General features: G+C 44.9%; 2 protein-coding genes and 1 pseudogene across 3 annotated transcripts in view; 2 read left to right on the top strand and 1 right to left on the bottom strand.

Annotated features, from left to right (window-relative positions):
* RAB33A (RAB33A, member RAS oncogene family) lies at positions 1-9620 on the bottom strand. The gene is made up of 2 exons (XM_039864978.1): positions 8526-9620; positions 1-586 (listed from the first exon to the last, which is right to left on the bottom strand). Exons 1-2 carry the CDS (start codon positions 8781-8783, stop codon positions 131-133), a joined length of 714 nt encoding a protein of 237 aa, XP_039720912.1. The 5' UTR covers positions 8784-9620; the 3' UTR covers positions 1-130.
* On the top strand, positions 6753-6871 carry LOC120604340 (uncharacterized; annotated as a pseudogene).
* A 4098-nt stretch (positions 9621-13718) lies between the features above and the next one.
* The window catches only part of AIFM1 (apoptosis inducing factor mitochondria associated 1), a 32156-nt gene continuing 31725 nt past the window's right edge, over positions 13719-14149 (top strand). The window contains exon 1 of one of the 2 annotated variants that reach the window (XM_039864976.1): positions 13719-14011. In XM_039864976.1, coding sequence (XP_039720910.1) covers positions 13906-14011 — 106 coding nt within the window. In that variant the 5' untranslated portion in view covers positions 13719-13905. The remainder of the gene's footprint in view (positions 14012-14149) is intronic. The other variant, XM_039864977.1, reaches the window with a different exon arrangement.

Here is a 14149-nt window from a genome sequence, read left to right as displayed (position 1 = left end):
TAATCTATACAAATTTTATTTTAATATCAATTTATATGGAAACAAGCAGGTGTCAGCATTATGCAGGCATGGAAAAAAGAGAAAGAAAAAACTCCAGTGATAATCGATCTTGTATTTACATCATTTGGTTTCAACAGGGACATGAAGTTTTACTGTTAGCTTCCTGTGGGAACTCCAGTTTCTGCACCTTCCCCTGCTGCCTCTCAGCATCACGATAGAGCAGGGATTTCTGTGCCTTCAATCGGCAAGCCAGGCACATGAAAATTGACTCCACGTTCTGGCTCTCTTTAGGGTCCTTGGCAGATGTCTCAAACAAGAGCATGTTGTGGGCATCGGCAAATTTCAGGGCTAAGTTGGAGGGCACCTGGATCTGTTCCCTCAAGTCACACTTGTTGCCCACAAGCACTTTCGGGACTAGTGGGGGCACAGCATGCCCATTGCATTCTTGGATCCACATTTTGAGGTTGGTGAAGGATGTCATTTTGGTGACGTCGTAGACAAAGACCACTGCATGCACATTGCGGTAGTAATGCTCAACCATGCTTTTGCGGAAGCGTTCCTGACCTGCTGTGTCCCACACCTGAACCTGTAAGATGCAAAAACCCATATATCAAGTCAGAAAAGGAAACAAGGATAGACAAAACATGGTTCTACAGCATTATAAAACTGAGGTGACAAGCCCTGACACAGGAAGTGGTTCTTTGACAAAGTGGCAGAACAAACTTATCAAAGTATGGAGAGAAGTTTCTTCTGGGGTTATAAAGATTTTTCTTAAGATTTTCAGTTGAAATGTTGAGTTGAAAAATCTTAAGGTTTTTAGTTGAGAAACTGGAATGTAAATTGGTCAACTTTTCTGAGGGCAATTTGGCAATATTATCAGAACCTTAAAAATCTTTAAATCTCTTTGAGCCTATAGTCCCACTTTCAGAAATCTATACAAAAGAAATAACAGAGATGTGTTCAAAATTTTGTACAAAGATCTTAATCACAGTATTATTTATACCTTAAAAAAAAAAACAGGAAACAACCTAAATGCTTAGTAGGAGAGGAATAGCTGAAATGTATGTATATATCTATATGATGGACTATTATGTAGCCATTAAAAATAATGTTCTCAAAGGATAAATGGTGGAGGAAATGCACACAAAATATAAGTAAGTGAAAGCAGGATAAGAAATTCTTCATATGCTATGGTCCCAATTAATATATGTATATAAAATCATAGACAGATGCATAGGAAAGACTAGAAGTATATATACCAGAAAATTAATGATTATTTATGGGCAGTGGGACTATAGGTGATATTTCTTTTATTTATTTATTTTTTCATATTTTCCAAATTTTCTATTGTAAGCATCTATCACTGTTTGGGGGGTTGTTTTTTTGCATAACATTTAAAAAAACAAAGTTAGTGTTAAAATCTCACCTTTTACTTCAATTTATTTTAAGTTCATTTCTTTGTTATATAAAAGGTGATTTAACTCATTGGATTTTTCTTCCACATCTCAGCTTTTGGGATAAAGGCCAAATTACAAAAGAAAAAATGCTGATATAAGTAACATATACAAAGACATAACTCCCAAAGGACACTCTGGAGTTGACACACATTCAGCCCAATCTATTTCCCTTTATATATCCAAAGTCTTGGACAAGAAAAAGTCATACTCAGAGTGATAGTCAAAAGGCCCTATATAATTCTCAGTTATCAAAGGAAATTTGATTATGGCTACTAATTGACTACTATGGCTCTTAAAATGAAGTATAGCTTTTATTTGGAGTTAGCAGCTGGTAAGTGTAATCTAGTAAATATAATTGGGTCTCTTTGCTGAGTGAAGACCTTACAGGGCCCCAGAGTCATCATTCTGAACATTGATTTTCATTGTCCTGGCTCTCCTTCATCCTCTCTGTGGGCATGACCACCACATGCCTTGGCACAACTTTCAGATTCACCCATTCTTTCATTTCAATTTTCATGTCTCTAGGCCAGACCCTCCTCTCTTCACTCCTGGACTATAGCGAAGTCTTTTGGATTCTAGATGTCTCTCTGCTCCAGTGCTTCCTGCATAGTACTTTCAAACTAGCCTTCCTAAATCCTTGCTTTTATCAGCAAGGATTTGTCATCTTCCTCATCAGGAAATGATGATAGCCCTCTACATCATATGGCATCAAATGGACAATTTTGTCTGCCATAATTTGACTCCACCCAATCTCATTTAAAATTACTCAGTTATACCTAGCTCATTCCTTTCTTTGTACCTTTGGTCCTGCTAGTTCACCCTTCCCCTACAGAATCAGTTGCCCCCTCATTGACTTACCCAAACCTCACCCAATCTTCAAGGCTCAGCTCATGCCTCCATCTTCTTCCTAAAACCTTTTCCAACTTCTCTTCAAATTCTTTTTTCTTAGAAATTTCTATTGCACTTTGAGTCTATGCCACACCATTTAGAATATATTTATTTGTTCTCTATTTGTTTTATCAGTGCTCTTGGCATCTCTCCAGCTAAACTGTAAGCCATCTTTTTCTGCATCAGATCACTCCTCGTTACGATTGTCAGCATCAGTGTCGTCATCATAATCATCATTATCAAAAAGCAATATTGGCCTGAGCCACCAAAACTACAAGGAGTCTGGCATCCTAGGTATCTGCCAAGGCAATTTCAGAGTGAATAGTTGACTTTGGTTATGCAGAAAAACATAAGTCCTCGAAGACTGATTTGCTTCTACAAGCAGAGACAGGAAAGATGTTCATTTCTTCCACCACTCTGGTGCTCTGAGCAGGAAGAAAGGGAGAGCAGGCCAGGAAAGGAATAAAGGTCAATGGGAAGAGAGGAAGTATAGCACAAGAAAATCATGACCACTTGGCTCCTGGTCCTCATCTCCATCCCAACAGTAGTCCTAACTCTTGCCTCTGAGTAAGGCTGAATCCTTACCAGCCCTCAGGCATTTGGCAGATGCTGTAACACCATGAGCTCAGGACTCTAAAAATACCTGCCACTAACAAGAACACAGGTGGGAGTGTGTGAGGTGTTTGGGGCTGAGTAGGCTGGCTGTTGGCTTTTCTTTGGCTTCAGAATTGTGTACACCACCCAAGCCACCAGAACTGCAGGGATGGCCCTCTCTGCTGGAGATCAACTTTGCCTTTCCAATATGATAGGGAGCCTTGAAGCTTTTATTTGGAGGTTCAGAATTTAAACTGTAGGCTCTGTTCCCATTCCAGTTCTTTATAAACCCCACCCCAAGTTCTTTGCAACCCTGTATGTGGTGAGAAGTGAGCCAGAAAGCAGGATGCTCACAGCAGAAAATCAGAAGAGCCATCACAAAGGGAGAGCACAGCAGGCAGGCTCACTGGACATACAAAAGACCTCATTTTGTTTTGGGATTTGATGTTTCTATTCTCAGCATCCTCATAAAACCCTGGCCCCTGCTGGACAGTGAAAGCATCTCCTTACCCTTTTGCAGCTGGCACTCCTCTTATCCATTCTTCCCTTCCTATGGGCATTGCATCCACATGGTGGCTGGGGGCGACAACTGCCCCTTAGCCACATTCATGTTCCTCGATCCTCTTTTCTTTCCAAGGGCCAGTGGGGGGTAATAGAGTCAAACTAACTTGGGTGCAAATCTCAACAGAACCACATACTACTAATTAGGTGTCTTTAGGCAAGTTACTTACTCTATCATCAGTGTTCTCTGGAAACTGAGGATAACCACAGCAATCTTGTAGGGATGCTGTGAAGATTAGCATTCATTGTAAGTTCATGGCACAGTGCCTAATACACACTCTTTCTCCCTCTCTGGCCTGAAACCTCTACCATCAAGTCTGGCCCAACGAGTAGTTGAGCAGACACTGTTGAAATGCAGTAGTGGCTCTGGAATTCAGAAACCTGGGTTCCAGCTCCTCCACTTAGTTGCTAAGCGAATGACTAAACCAATGAAATAACACACGAGAAAGAGCTTTTGCAAAATATAAAGTGCTATGCAAATGTTAGTAGTTGTCATTGTCTCAGAAGGCCCATCAGCCCTGCCCTGGTAGCACTACTCCTAGGACCCATTGATTCTCCTCCTGAAAAGCACAGAAAGCTTGGCTTCCTGACAATGAGATAGAGCCAAGGCAAAAACAGTCTATGGGGAGGGGGAGAAGAGAGGAATGTTAGCAACCTGCCATGTGTGGCTCGGGAGGGGTCCAAAGTGATGGAGATGCTGAAGGAGGGTCAGAGGACACAGTGTGGGGTCTACCAAAGATTAATCTAGCCTTTTTAAAACATTTTCCTGGGGCTACCACAGCTTGAGCAAGCTTCAGCAAGTCTTCTACCCCCTGCACGTGCTCATAGCTGACACAAGTATTTCCTTTCCCTAGGGAACATATCTGGCATCTTTCTGTAGATGAGGCATGAATGTCCTTTTGTTGGAGGCCAAGTGATCAGCAGAGGAAGAGAAATCTGCAAAACTGGGTGGCACCTGCCCACAGCCAAGGCTGACCTACAGTTTGCCCAGTTGGGTGGGCTGGGGCTGAGGGTGTGCCCAGCCTGTGGAAGGACCAGACTAGGCAAGAGAGGGTGCTTCCATGAGAATTTACAAAGAATGGCTCAAAAATTATTTCTGAGCCTCCCCTCTGATACCTCCTTCATCCCACCTCCCACACACTCCTATTTGGTGTTTTCCAGTGTTTTTAGTCTGAGACAGGCTCAGTATGATTTAGGAGACAGACTCACAGTATTCATTAAGGGAAGCTCCACCCTTCCTTTGGGGATCGGGAGCTGCCTCCACCCTTCCTAGGCTGATGTCAGGAAGGACTGCCAGCTTTCCCATATGATGTCTCTCCTCATCTCTATCACAGGATGGACCATGGAACAAGCTCAGAAAAGAGATTTATATGGAAAGAGCGCCAAAAGGGGAATTAGGAGACCTGAGTTGTAGGCCTGGTCTTGTGATCTTGGGAAGTCACTTCCTCTCTCTAAACCTCAGTTTCCTATCTGTAAAATGAGGGTGTCAGATTAAAGATTCTTTAAGGTCTCTTCCATCTTTGAACATTCTCTGATCCTCACACCCAAGTTGAGACAGTCCAGATGCAAAATGTAGCTTTCGGTGGCTATGAAGTTGAAGAGATCCTGGCCTGGCAGAAGAAGTCAGATTTCATTGTCCTCCCAGCTCTTTGACCCTTCCCAGAAGGCCCTTGATAAAATGATTTGATCCCACACCACCCTCCAAAAAAAAAGATGCAAAAAGTAAAACTTAAGTACTCAGCTCAGTGTCTGGGGTGCAGTTGACTTCAAGTGAGACATCTTGAAGTCTCCTGGGTCCTGGGGTTATAACCCTGGACTCTTGGCCTAGAAGAGACCACCAGGCTGGCTGCCCAGTATGCCACCTCCCCCTCCCCCACCCGAGGCCGAATGTGCCTCAGTAGGTGCAGTGGTAGAGAGCATGGGCTCTGAATCCAGGGTGAGATCTTGGCCCTATCACAGGGAAAGCACGATAATGAGATGGTGAAGTGTTTAGTTAGGCTCAAGGGTCATAGACTGAAGCTCAGATCCATACGCCTTTAGGCATATTTATTTAAGCTCTCTACTTTGGTCTCCTTATTTATAAAACGGAATGATAATAGTAGTCCTAATTTCACAGGCTGCTGTGAAGATCAAATAAGATAGTGCATGAAAAGTGCCTAGCTTGGGCTCTTTGTTTAATCAAAAACAGAAGTTGTTATTATTATTACCATTGACTCACAGGAGGCTTTTCTTGATGATGTTAACCAGTAAACACTGGATTATAAATGTTGTGATGGGGAGGGAGTGAGGACACATTGAATAGAAAGACCAAATGGGGTTTCAAAGCCCTAGGGATGGCCCTAGTAATTAAGAAAGTAGCCCCAAGTATGCTAAATCAGTCATCCCCCTGCAGGGATTGACCTGTATGCTACCCTGTGATACAGGGAGGCAGCCCAGGAGAGGCCATACCCTACTCTTGGACTGAGAAAAGAGCTCACTGAGCCCTCTCTCCACTCTCCTGTGAGGGCTGGCATTTATAGCCTGACAGCCTTCTGTTGCTGGCTATGGTCTAGGGCTACCTCAGCCTGGCACACTGGACTTTACTCTCTCCCCCAAAGGGAGAAGCTTTTGGCAGTCACCTCCTAGCGTGATTTTGATACTTGTTCCTTGAGAAACTCTAGGCCAGCTGGAGTGTGGGGCCAAATTTTCTATCGAGATCATGTGCTCACTGCCATGCTCTGCCATCTTCCCATGGACATGCTGGTCTCTCCTGCTGGCTTTGGCCTTAAGGTTGCAGCAGCTTTACAAGAGGCAGGGTCACCATCTCCCCACTCCCACACCCCACCCTGAGTGAGCTCCTTCAGAATCTACTCTCAGAGGGCTCCTTTATGTCACTGGTGTTACAAGGCCCTCTTGAAAATATCATCTTCCCCTAAAAAGCCTGTATTGTGTATTCTTCTGCCTGTGGTGTCCTGTTGAGCTCCATTTTTAGTGAGTTACACTGTTACAGGCTCTGCCCCCTGGGAAAAAGTCTGGAATCTGGAAGAGACCATAAAATCCAGTCTGGCTAAGTACTGGGCTGTTGGAAGGGAGGGAATCTTTTTAAAATTTCCTCGAGGTCATTGGGCAGTAACTTTCTTCCACTCATTTTCACCTCCCATTTTCCACTTTCTAACTTCCTCTTCCCTTCTCCCCCAGACTCTCAAATACTTCCTTTTTCCTCCATGTGAATTTCAGGCGGATTTATTTCCTCTCTCTTAAATCCAAGAGAGAGTCTACAGTCATGTCATCCTGAACGTGCCCAATCTTGTCTGATCTCGGAAGCTAAGCAGGGATGGGCCTGGTTAGTACTTGGATGAGAGATCACCTAGGAATACCAGGTGCTGTAGGCATTAAAAATAAATAATAAATAAATAAATCCAAGAGAGCCATTTGGCTCAATGCAACACTTGATTTTAAACAGGCAATAGAATCAAATTTTAAGGGTCTTGAGGGTTTAAGAGCACATCCATAAGTACATTTCTACTTTGGATTAAAAAAGGCATGCTTTTGAAATTTCAAAATCTTACAACCTTATATTTAAGAAGCTAGACACACTAGAGAAAGTCCTAACCAAGCAAATATCAACATAAAGTCCTGGGAAAGGAGACAGATACCTACTTTGACTTTAAAAAGGAAATGTAGTAATTCCCCCCAAAATGCAAGAAGCAAAAAAGATTACTATTTCAAAACAGCATCCTATATTCCCAACTCTGGGGCTCAGTTGTTCTCGAGAGCCCTCCGTTACCAGCCCATCTTCCTGACACATCTAGTGCCTTGGCCAGGTTTCTGAAGCCCTTTTAAAACACATTCATTTTAATAATCACGGAGTCAGGAGTCTTGCACATTTTACCGTATTTTCTCATTCTCCCCAGTTACTTAACCCTTCGTTCCACATCACTCTGTAGATTTGGCCTTGTGGTCATTTGGGCTGCTTGACCAGCAGGAGGGAGGTTTATCTTCGCCAGACAGGATCAGACCATAGGCTCAAGAAAAGGCCAGCTGTGGGTCTAGTAGAGTTGGTCTTTAGTGCCCAGTGACTTTTGAGGTGACTTTCCTGACCTTAACCCTGCCTCACTCTGTTCCCCTGACACATGAAGCTGCTCTTGTCATGTCTTCCCTCCCCCTATGCTCTGTACATTGAAATATTCCTGTCATATCGATTTTCCACCTTTTCTGAACCAAAACTGAGTACAAATGGTCAGACAAGAATATCTGTACTTAGCCTACTTCATAAAACAATGAGATGGTAGGACTAAGACACTTCCCTTGGCCCTCATGTAAGTTGCTCTGCATTTTTACAAAGGCCTGCCAAAGACAATACCAACAGAATGAGTAATGGCATTAGATACCCCAGACAAATAAAGAAGATATCATTTGAGGGGGACTGTTCCAAAAGAACAAGTTTTGTCTAGAACGAAGGGCTGGCATGTGACCCTGTCTCAATTTCTTTAAAAGGTCTCATGACTTTGTGCCAGAACCACTCAAACTCCACCCTTATTCAAGCTCGGCCCTAATCTTAACCATAAACTGTAATTCTCTATGGATTTCCATCATTTCCTCCCCTTCTAATGCCTTGGAGCTTAACAAAATGGGATTTGGGAGCCTACTGGCAACCAAGAGGTAAAAGAGACCTCAAGATTGCTTTGGGGTCCATCCCACAGACCAGAACTGGGTTCCCTCCTATTTCCCTCTGCCCACAGGTGCCACTGCTCCTGGCTCAAGGTTAGGGATGGGATCACATATGCTTTTTCTGGCAGGAGCTGCCAGGCAGGGGCAGAGGGGATGAATGCACCTAGTCTGGCCCGCCAGGAAGGAAAAAAAAAAAAGGTAAGGTGGGAACTGGGCCCCTGAGAGAGACTAAAGGGGATGAGGAGGTGCCAAGGGTCTTGGGCTCAGCATGGGGCCACACAGTCAAGTACAGGACCATTCACAAACACTAGAGTATGCCTCAGGCAAGGCTCCCTCCCAGAGCCCTCCCTTCCTGAACCTGACCGTCTGAATCACCTTGATCTTCTCGCCCTCGATTTCCACAGTCTTCTCCCTGAAGTCCACGCCAATGGTGGCCTCAGTCTTGTCCGGGAATGTCCCCCCGCAGAAACGGAAGGTTAGGCAGGTCTTGCCCACGTTGGAGTCCCCAATCACGATGATTTTGAAGATGCGAATCTGCACGTACTGGTCCAACGATGAATCAAGCTCCAGGGACGCCAGGCCAGCTGCTGAGGTGGGCTGCAGGCTCCCACGGCCCAGGATGGGCTGCGCCATCTCCCCGGAACCTGACTGTGGCCCCAACCCCCCTCGTGGGCTCCACACAAAGAAAACAGCCACGTTAATGCGTTCGAGATGAGCGAGCTTTGTGTGTGTGCGCGCGCGCGCGTGTCCGTGAGTATGTGTCTGTGAGTGTGGGGCCGCGCGTGTGTGTGCACGCGCGCGCAGGGGTGCCTCTCACCCACGTCTACCTTCTCCTCCTCCAATGCACCCTCCCCGCAGCTCCGAGTCACCAATACAAAAGCCAGGCAGGGAGGAGAAATGGGAGAGAGGCTGCAAGCCTTGAGCCTTCTCCTTCTGCCTTTGCCCTTAGACCGGACTTTTGAGCATGCGGCCGCGCCACAACTGTTGCCGTACCTCGGCCTAGACCCTCCCCAGCCTAGACCTCAGGGACACACCGCAGGGAGGAAGCCAACGGAGGAAAGGGGGACTGTAGGGTTGTCCTCCTTTCTCCTTGTTCTCATTAATTTTATAGGTCGCAGGCTCCCCACCTCTACTTTCTCAGAGTGCACAGGAGTCAGCAGGCCAGGAGCACAGCTGGGAAGGACAAAGAGCTGCACCCTAAGACATCTCTGGAGCACTTCAACCTCGGAGCAACACTACACTACTCGGCGAGGGTGGAGCGCCGGGGGTGCGGGGGAGACACCTCGGTTGGCAGCTGAGCTGTGCCTCCGCGCCTCTCCCAAGCCTGAGGATAAAGGGATGCTCTGTCTTATCGAGGAAGCAGGTGCACTCGTGTGCCCAGAGGAGGAGCCGGGAAGGGCGCTGCCAAGACACGCCGTGAGAGGGGGGAGCCAGAGGACACTGGTATGCGTGTGTTGGGGGAGTTACTGTTTCTGTCATAGCCTTGCCAGATGTGGGGCGGCGGGGGGGTGGGGGTGGGCGAGTGCCAGGCACCAACCTCCTCCCATCACACCACGAGCACCCATCCTCGGAATGTTCAGGAGAGCAGCTTCTATTGGCTGCTGCTGTCAGTTGTGTTTGGCTGGCCAATGGGGAGGGCCTGCTGCGGGAGAGGGCCGTGCAGGGGATAATAGAAGGGGAGAAGCTAGTAGTGGCAGCTCCAGCATAAGGGGACTTTGTTTCCAGGGCTAACCATTCCAGGACCAGGTGTTAGAATCTTGGGACAAGGCATAAACCTCACAGTGTCTTCCATTCCCGAGCCCTCCATATAATCATAACTCCTTCCAGAATGGTGGAATTTCCAAAGGAATTGGAAACCCCTAGGAGGGCTCACCCCTCTGCGACTGAATGTAGAACAAAGTGGTTGGGTCTAATTTGCCAGAAGCTTAAATTATGCTTGGAAGAAGATAAGCGAATAGAACTTTCTTACAGTATTACAGGGCAGCTTCCCAAAGCTTACTAAGCATCACACGTCTTGGTCAAGACCAGTATTATCTTTCCTGAAAGTGATTTGAGGGTTCAGAATCTGTTTGAAATAATTTTACTGAGGTATTATTTACACAGGATAAAGTATCTCATTACTTTTGTTTTTAAGACTTTAAACATCCTTCCACATATTTCATAGGCTAAGGTAATACTGACATATGCCAATAGTACTAACATATGAATTATTTGCTAATGTGAACAAGGTCAGGGGTTCCAGCAGCACAAGTGAGCTGACATCTTATTCATGTGTGAGGCTGACCTACAGAAGAGACAAACATGACTAAATCCATTCTCACTATGAGAAAAACAATTCAGTGCATCAATGATAGATCTGTAAGCAAATTGTAATGCAACTGTTCAGCTAATTCTGAGTTACTCAAAATGGCTGGGGGAAATGGGGTCTTCCAGTTCATAAGCTTTTCAGTTGAGTAAGACATATTTATAGCTAACTCTTTTAGCAAATATGCGGGTCACTCGTTTCTAAAAACCTAAATTATACTATTCAATATTAAAACCATCTCGAGAAGGATCTAATCTTAGTTGGATAATCCAAGGTACAGTGTGAATAGTAATCATCATTGTATAGTATTTTAGTTTTTTGACTGGCTGATATCTAGATAATAGTTCCCAGCATCATTCTCGTCTGTATTTGAAGCTAATGCTCCTGGTGATCACTAGCTACAGAAGAGTAGCTATTAAAAAGGTGGGGAGGTAACTATTAATTAGGCATATCCAATAGGTAGAGTGGAAAGAAGCTTTACTAATTCATATCCCGAATTAATGCTAGCTTTCCGATATAAAAAAATTACATCTACATAATAAGATTAGATGTATGCTTCTAGCAAAAACTCATCACTAAGTCTGAAAGTTCACATATTTGTAAGGTATAAACATTAACTTCTGGAAATGTAGTATCTCGAAATGGTTCCATGCCCTAATAAAAAGTGTTTGTTATCTCTGTGGGATAAGATTTTTGGGAACTTCCACTTATATTTTTGGAGTTAGTTCGATGTGTGTATATTGCTTTTGCAAAAAAAAAGAAATATAATTTTTAATTAAATGGATAAGTATGCTACATCATTGCACCTATTGCAAAAATAAATTTAAAGTGCTGTACAATGCCTTTTCTTTGTTAATTGTGCATTAAATGATTGTCTTTCAAATATACCCAGTGTTTTCCAAAGCCTCTTTCACCAACAAATATGATTAACTTTCTTTTACCTCAAACCATAAACCATTATTTTATTGTTGATGCTGTTTTCCCTTGGTGAAAATAATTATATCAAACTTTGCTCAAAAATGAGGCTTATTGTGAGAGACTGTAAAAATGACCATGAATGAGCCAGTTCTCCAGACCCTATCTCTGATACTTGAAGGCAGAAGACATTCTCACAGGCAAACCTTGCCTTCACTTCTTGCAGTCTCTTCTCTTCTTGTGACTTCAAAGCTTCTGGATTTCTCTACCTGCAAGTCCTCCACACCCACGTTCAGGCCTCTGCTGCCTTCTGGATCTATTCATCCCAGCGCAGCCAACTGGGAGGCCCAGAGAGATGCCGCCAAACATGTACTGGTTTCAGTTTATTGAGGCTGAGGCGGCCAGAGCTGAGGGAAGACCAGGTAGCTTGACTCTGGCAGACAGGAGCACCCAGTGGTGACAGCTGTGGCAGCAACCTGGTCTCGCTTCCTTGGGTCGATCTCTCTGGCTGTGGGCAGGTCCCAGGCACCCTGGAGGTTGCTGCAGCTCCAGCTCTCTGAGTTGCCACTGCACACTGCTGCCTGATTAACTTTTCAAAATCAAACCATGTTTATTATTGGCTTTTAGAAATAGCAATAAATATCAATGTCTGTGAGGCCTTTAAAATATTAAATGCAAATAAATTTTACCTTATTGTGGAATTGATATTTTCACTATTTATTCCCCAAAGCAGCCCTAGGTAAAAAGTTATTCATCGCTTGCACTTCTAAACATTATTCTTACTAAGGGAACCCCGGGTCATTTTCACCCAGTAAAGACCGATATCTGGGTTAAACTTCCTAAAACAATGCCTTTGTAATTTCATTCTCTATCCCTGTTCCACTAAAACCCAATAATAATGTCATCATCTACAAGACTGGGGCCACACTCTAGCTAGTTCAAATCTGGCCCCACCATATTAATCTGTCCTTATTTACTTCCTAGTATGTACTCTCTGCCATTGTGTCTTGAAAATGTACTGGGTTTTGTTTCTTTTATACTTCTAAGCCTTTTAATTTAAAAAGAACTGTGCTTTCTCTAAGATATTTTACAAATATTAGCTCATTTAATCATCATATCAACCCTGAGAGATTGGTAGATGACGAAAGTGAGGCACAGTTAAGTGACTTGTCCAAGCGGTAGAGCCAAGTTTCAACCTGGAGCAAACTAGATCCAAAATCAATGGTGTTTAACCACAAAAAACATTACCTTTGGTCCTAGTATATTCACTATCTGAAATATCACTCCTCCTCCTCCACTATTTGAATTTCACTACTCATCCTTCAAGATACAGGCTCAAGTAACACTTCTTGCATGAAGTCCTTGCATAGCATTTCCATCTCATACTCTTGTTCTCTTGCTCTGGCACTACATCAGATATTATTTATTATTCAGAATGACCAGTATATGTCATCTCTCCAATTAGACACTACCACTTCCTATACTTTTCGTATCCCCCAGGACCCCTTTTATAGTATTGTCTACGTGGCAAGTGCTCAATAAATACTTGTCAAATGAATATGTAACCCAAAAGCTGGAAAAAAGCGTATGTTATGTTATGCATACAACCAAAAACTTATTTCCAATTTAGCTTACATTTGGTAGAATCAAAACACCTATTTACACTACTCTCACGACTCCTCTCACAAGTCCTGCTGAGGATTTCTCTCACAGAAAGTCTAGTAAGCACGAACGCTTTTTGCCAGCACCTGCTGTCAAACACAGAAGCCATAATAAGCAGAAGACTACCCACAGCACCTGGTACAATATCGAGGACTCAGAATTGCACACTATAAAAAGCGATATGGGGAAACAGAGCACGGAATAAATACTCGCCCGGGGAAAAGGGGCTGGGTGGGAAAGTGCCAGCAATTTGTAAAGGACAGATATCCAATCTGAAGCTGGGAAGTCAGGAGCCCCGGCTCAGACCTATGGTAAGACTGGAAGTGGACTCCAGCCAGAGAATCCGGAAGGCTTAGTACTCACTAGCGAGTGGCCCAAAACAAAATTCGGTGCAGGGGCCATGCTTCGTGAGGTACTGTTATCAGTCTCCTCTATCGACACAGCGGCAGCACCCGCCACAACAGCCAGGCAAAATGGCCCCACGGGTACCTCCTTGGACAGCGTTCCGAACTCGCCTAGCGGAACGCACAGTCACCAACCCGTGGAAACTTACAAGCAAGCCGGGTGGCAGACTTTGCAAGCGTGCAGGCAGCTAAGCACATGCGCAGATCTTCTCTCCGTGCGGGCCAATCGCAATGCGGCGCTGAGTACTAAGCCTGCGCAGAAGGCCTCCAGTCGCGCTTCCTTTTCCCTTGCACTAGCAGGCAAGCTTAACTGTCCAATGCCCACCCGGAGCTGGGAGGAGGAGCTTGCGAGGAGTGCGTGTGAAGGGAGCGGGGGCCTGGGGGGGGGACTGGCCGGGGCCCACTGTGTTTGACCCGTCTGTCGGTGCGTGAGAAGAAAGGAAAGAGGTCCAGAGTAGCGGTTGCCGAAATGTTCCGGTGTGGAGGCCTGGCGGCGGGCGCTTTAAAGCAGAAGCTGGCACCCTTGGTGCGGACAGTGTGCGTCCGAAGCCCGAGGCAGAGGAACCGGCTCCCAGGTGACTGACCTATCTCGGGCATAACCCATACCTCGAAGACCAAGGGTCTAGGCTGTATAGGCTCCATTTGCCTCGCAGCTCACCCCGTCCCCCAACCCCCGCTAAAACTTACCACACTCACAATCGCTTGAATTCCGA

The sequence above is a fragment of the Pteropus medius genome, unplaced genomic scaffold, assembly GCF_902729225.1.
Source record: "Pteropus medius unplaced genomic scaffold, Ma_sr-lr_union100, whole genome shotgun sequence".
Lineage (NCBI taxonomy): Eukaryota > Metazoa > Chordata > Mammalia > Chiroptera > Pteropodidae > Pteropus > Pteropus medius.
This window is presented reverse-complemented; position numbering and strand designations above follow the sequence as displayed.

Excerpts from the sequence above, each read along its gene's own strand:
- RAB33A (XM_039864978.1), bottom strand. The coding sequence starts at position 8,783 with ATGGCGCAGCCCATCCTGGGCCGTGGGAGCCTGCAGCCCACCTCAGCA. Across the intron at positions 587-8,525 it reads TCGAGGGCGAGAAGATCAAG|GTTCAGGTGTGGGACACAGC; the intron begins GTGATTCAGACG and ends TGCATCTTACAG.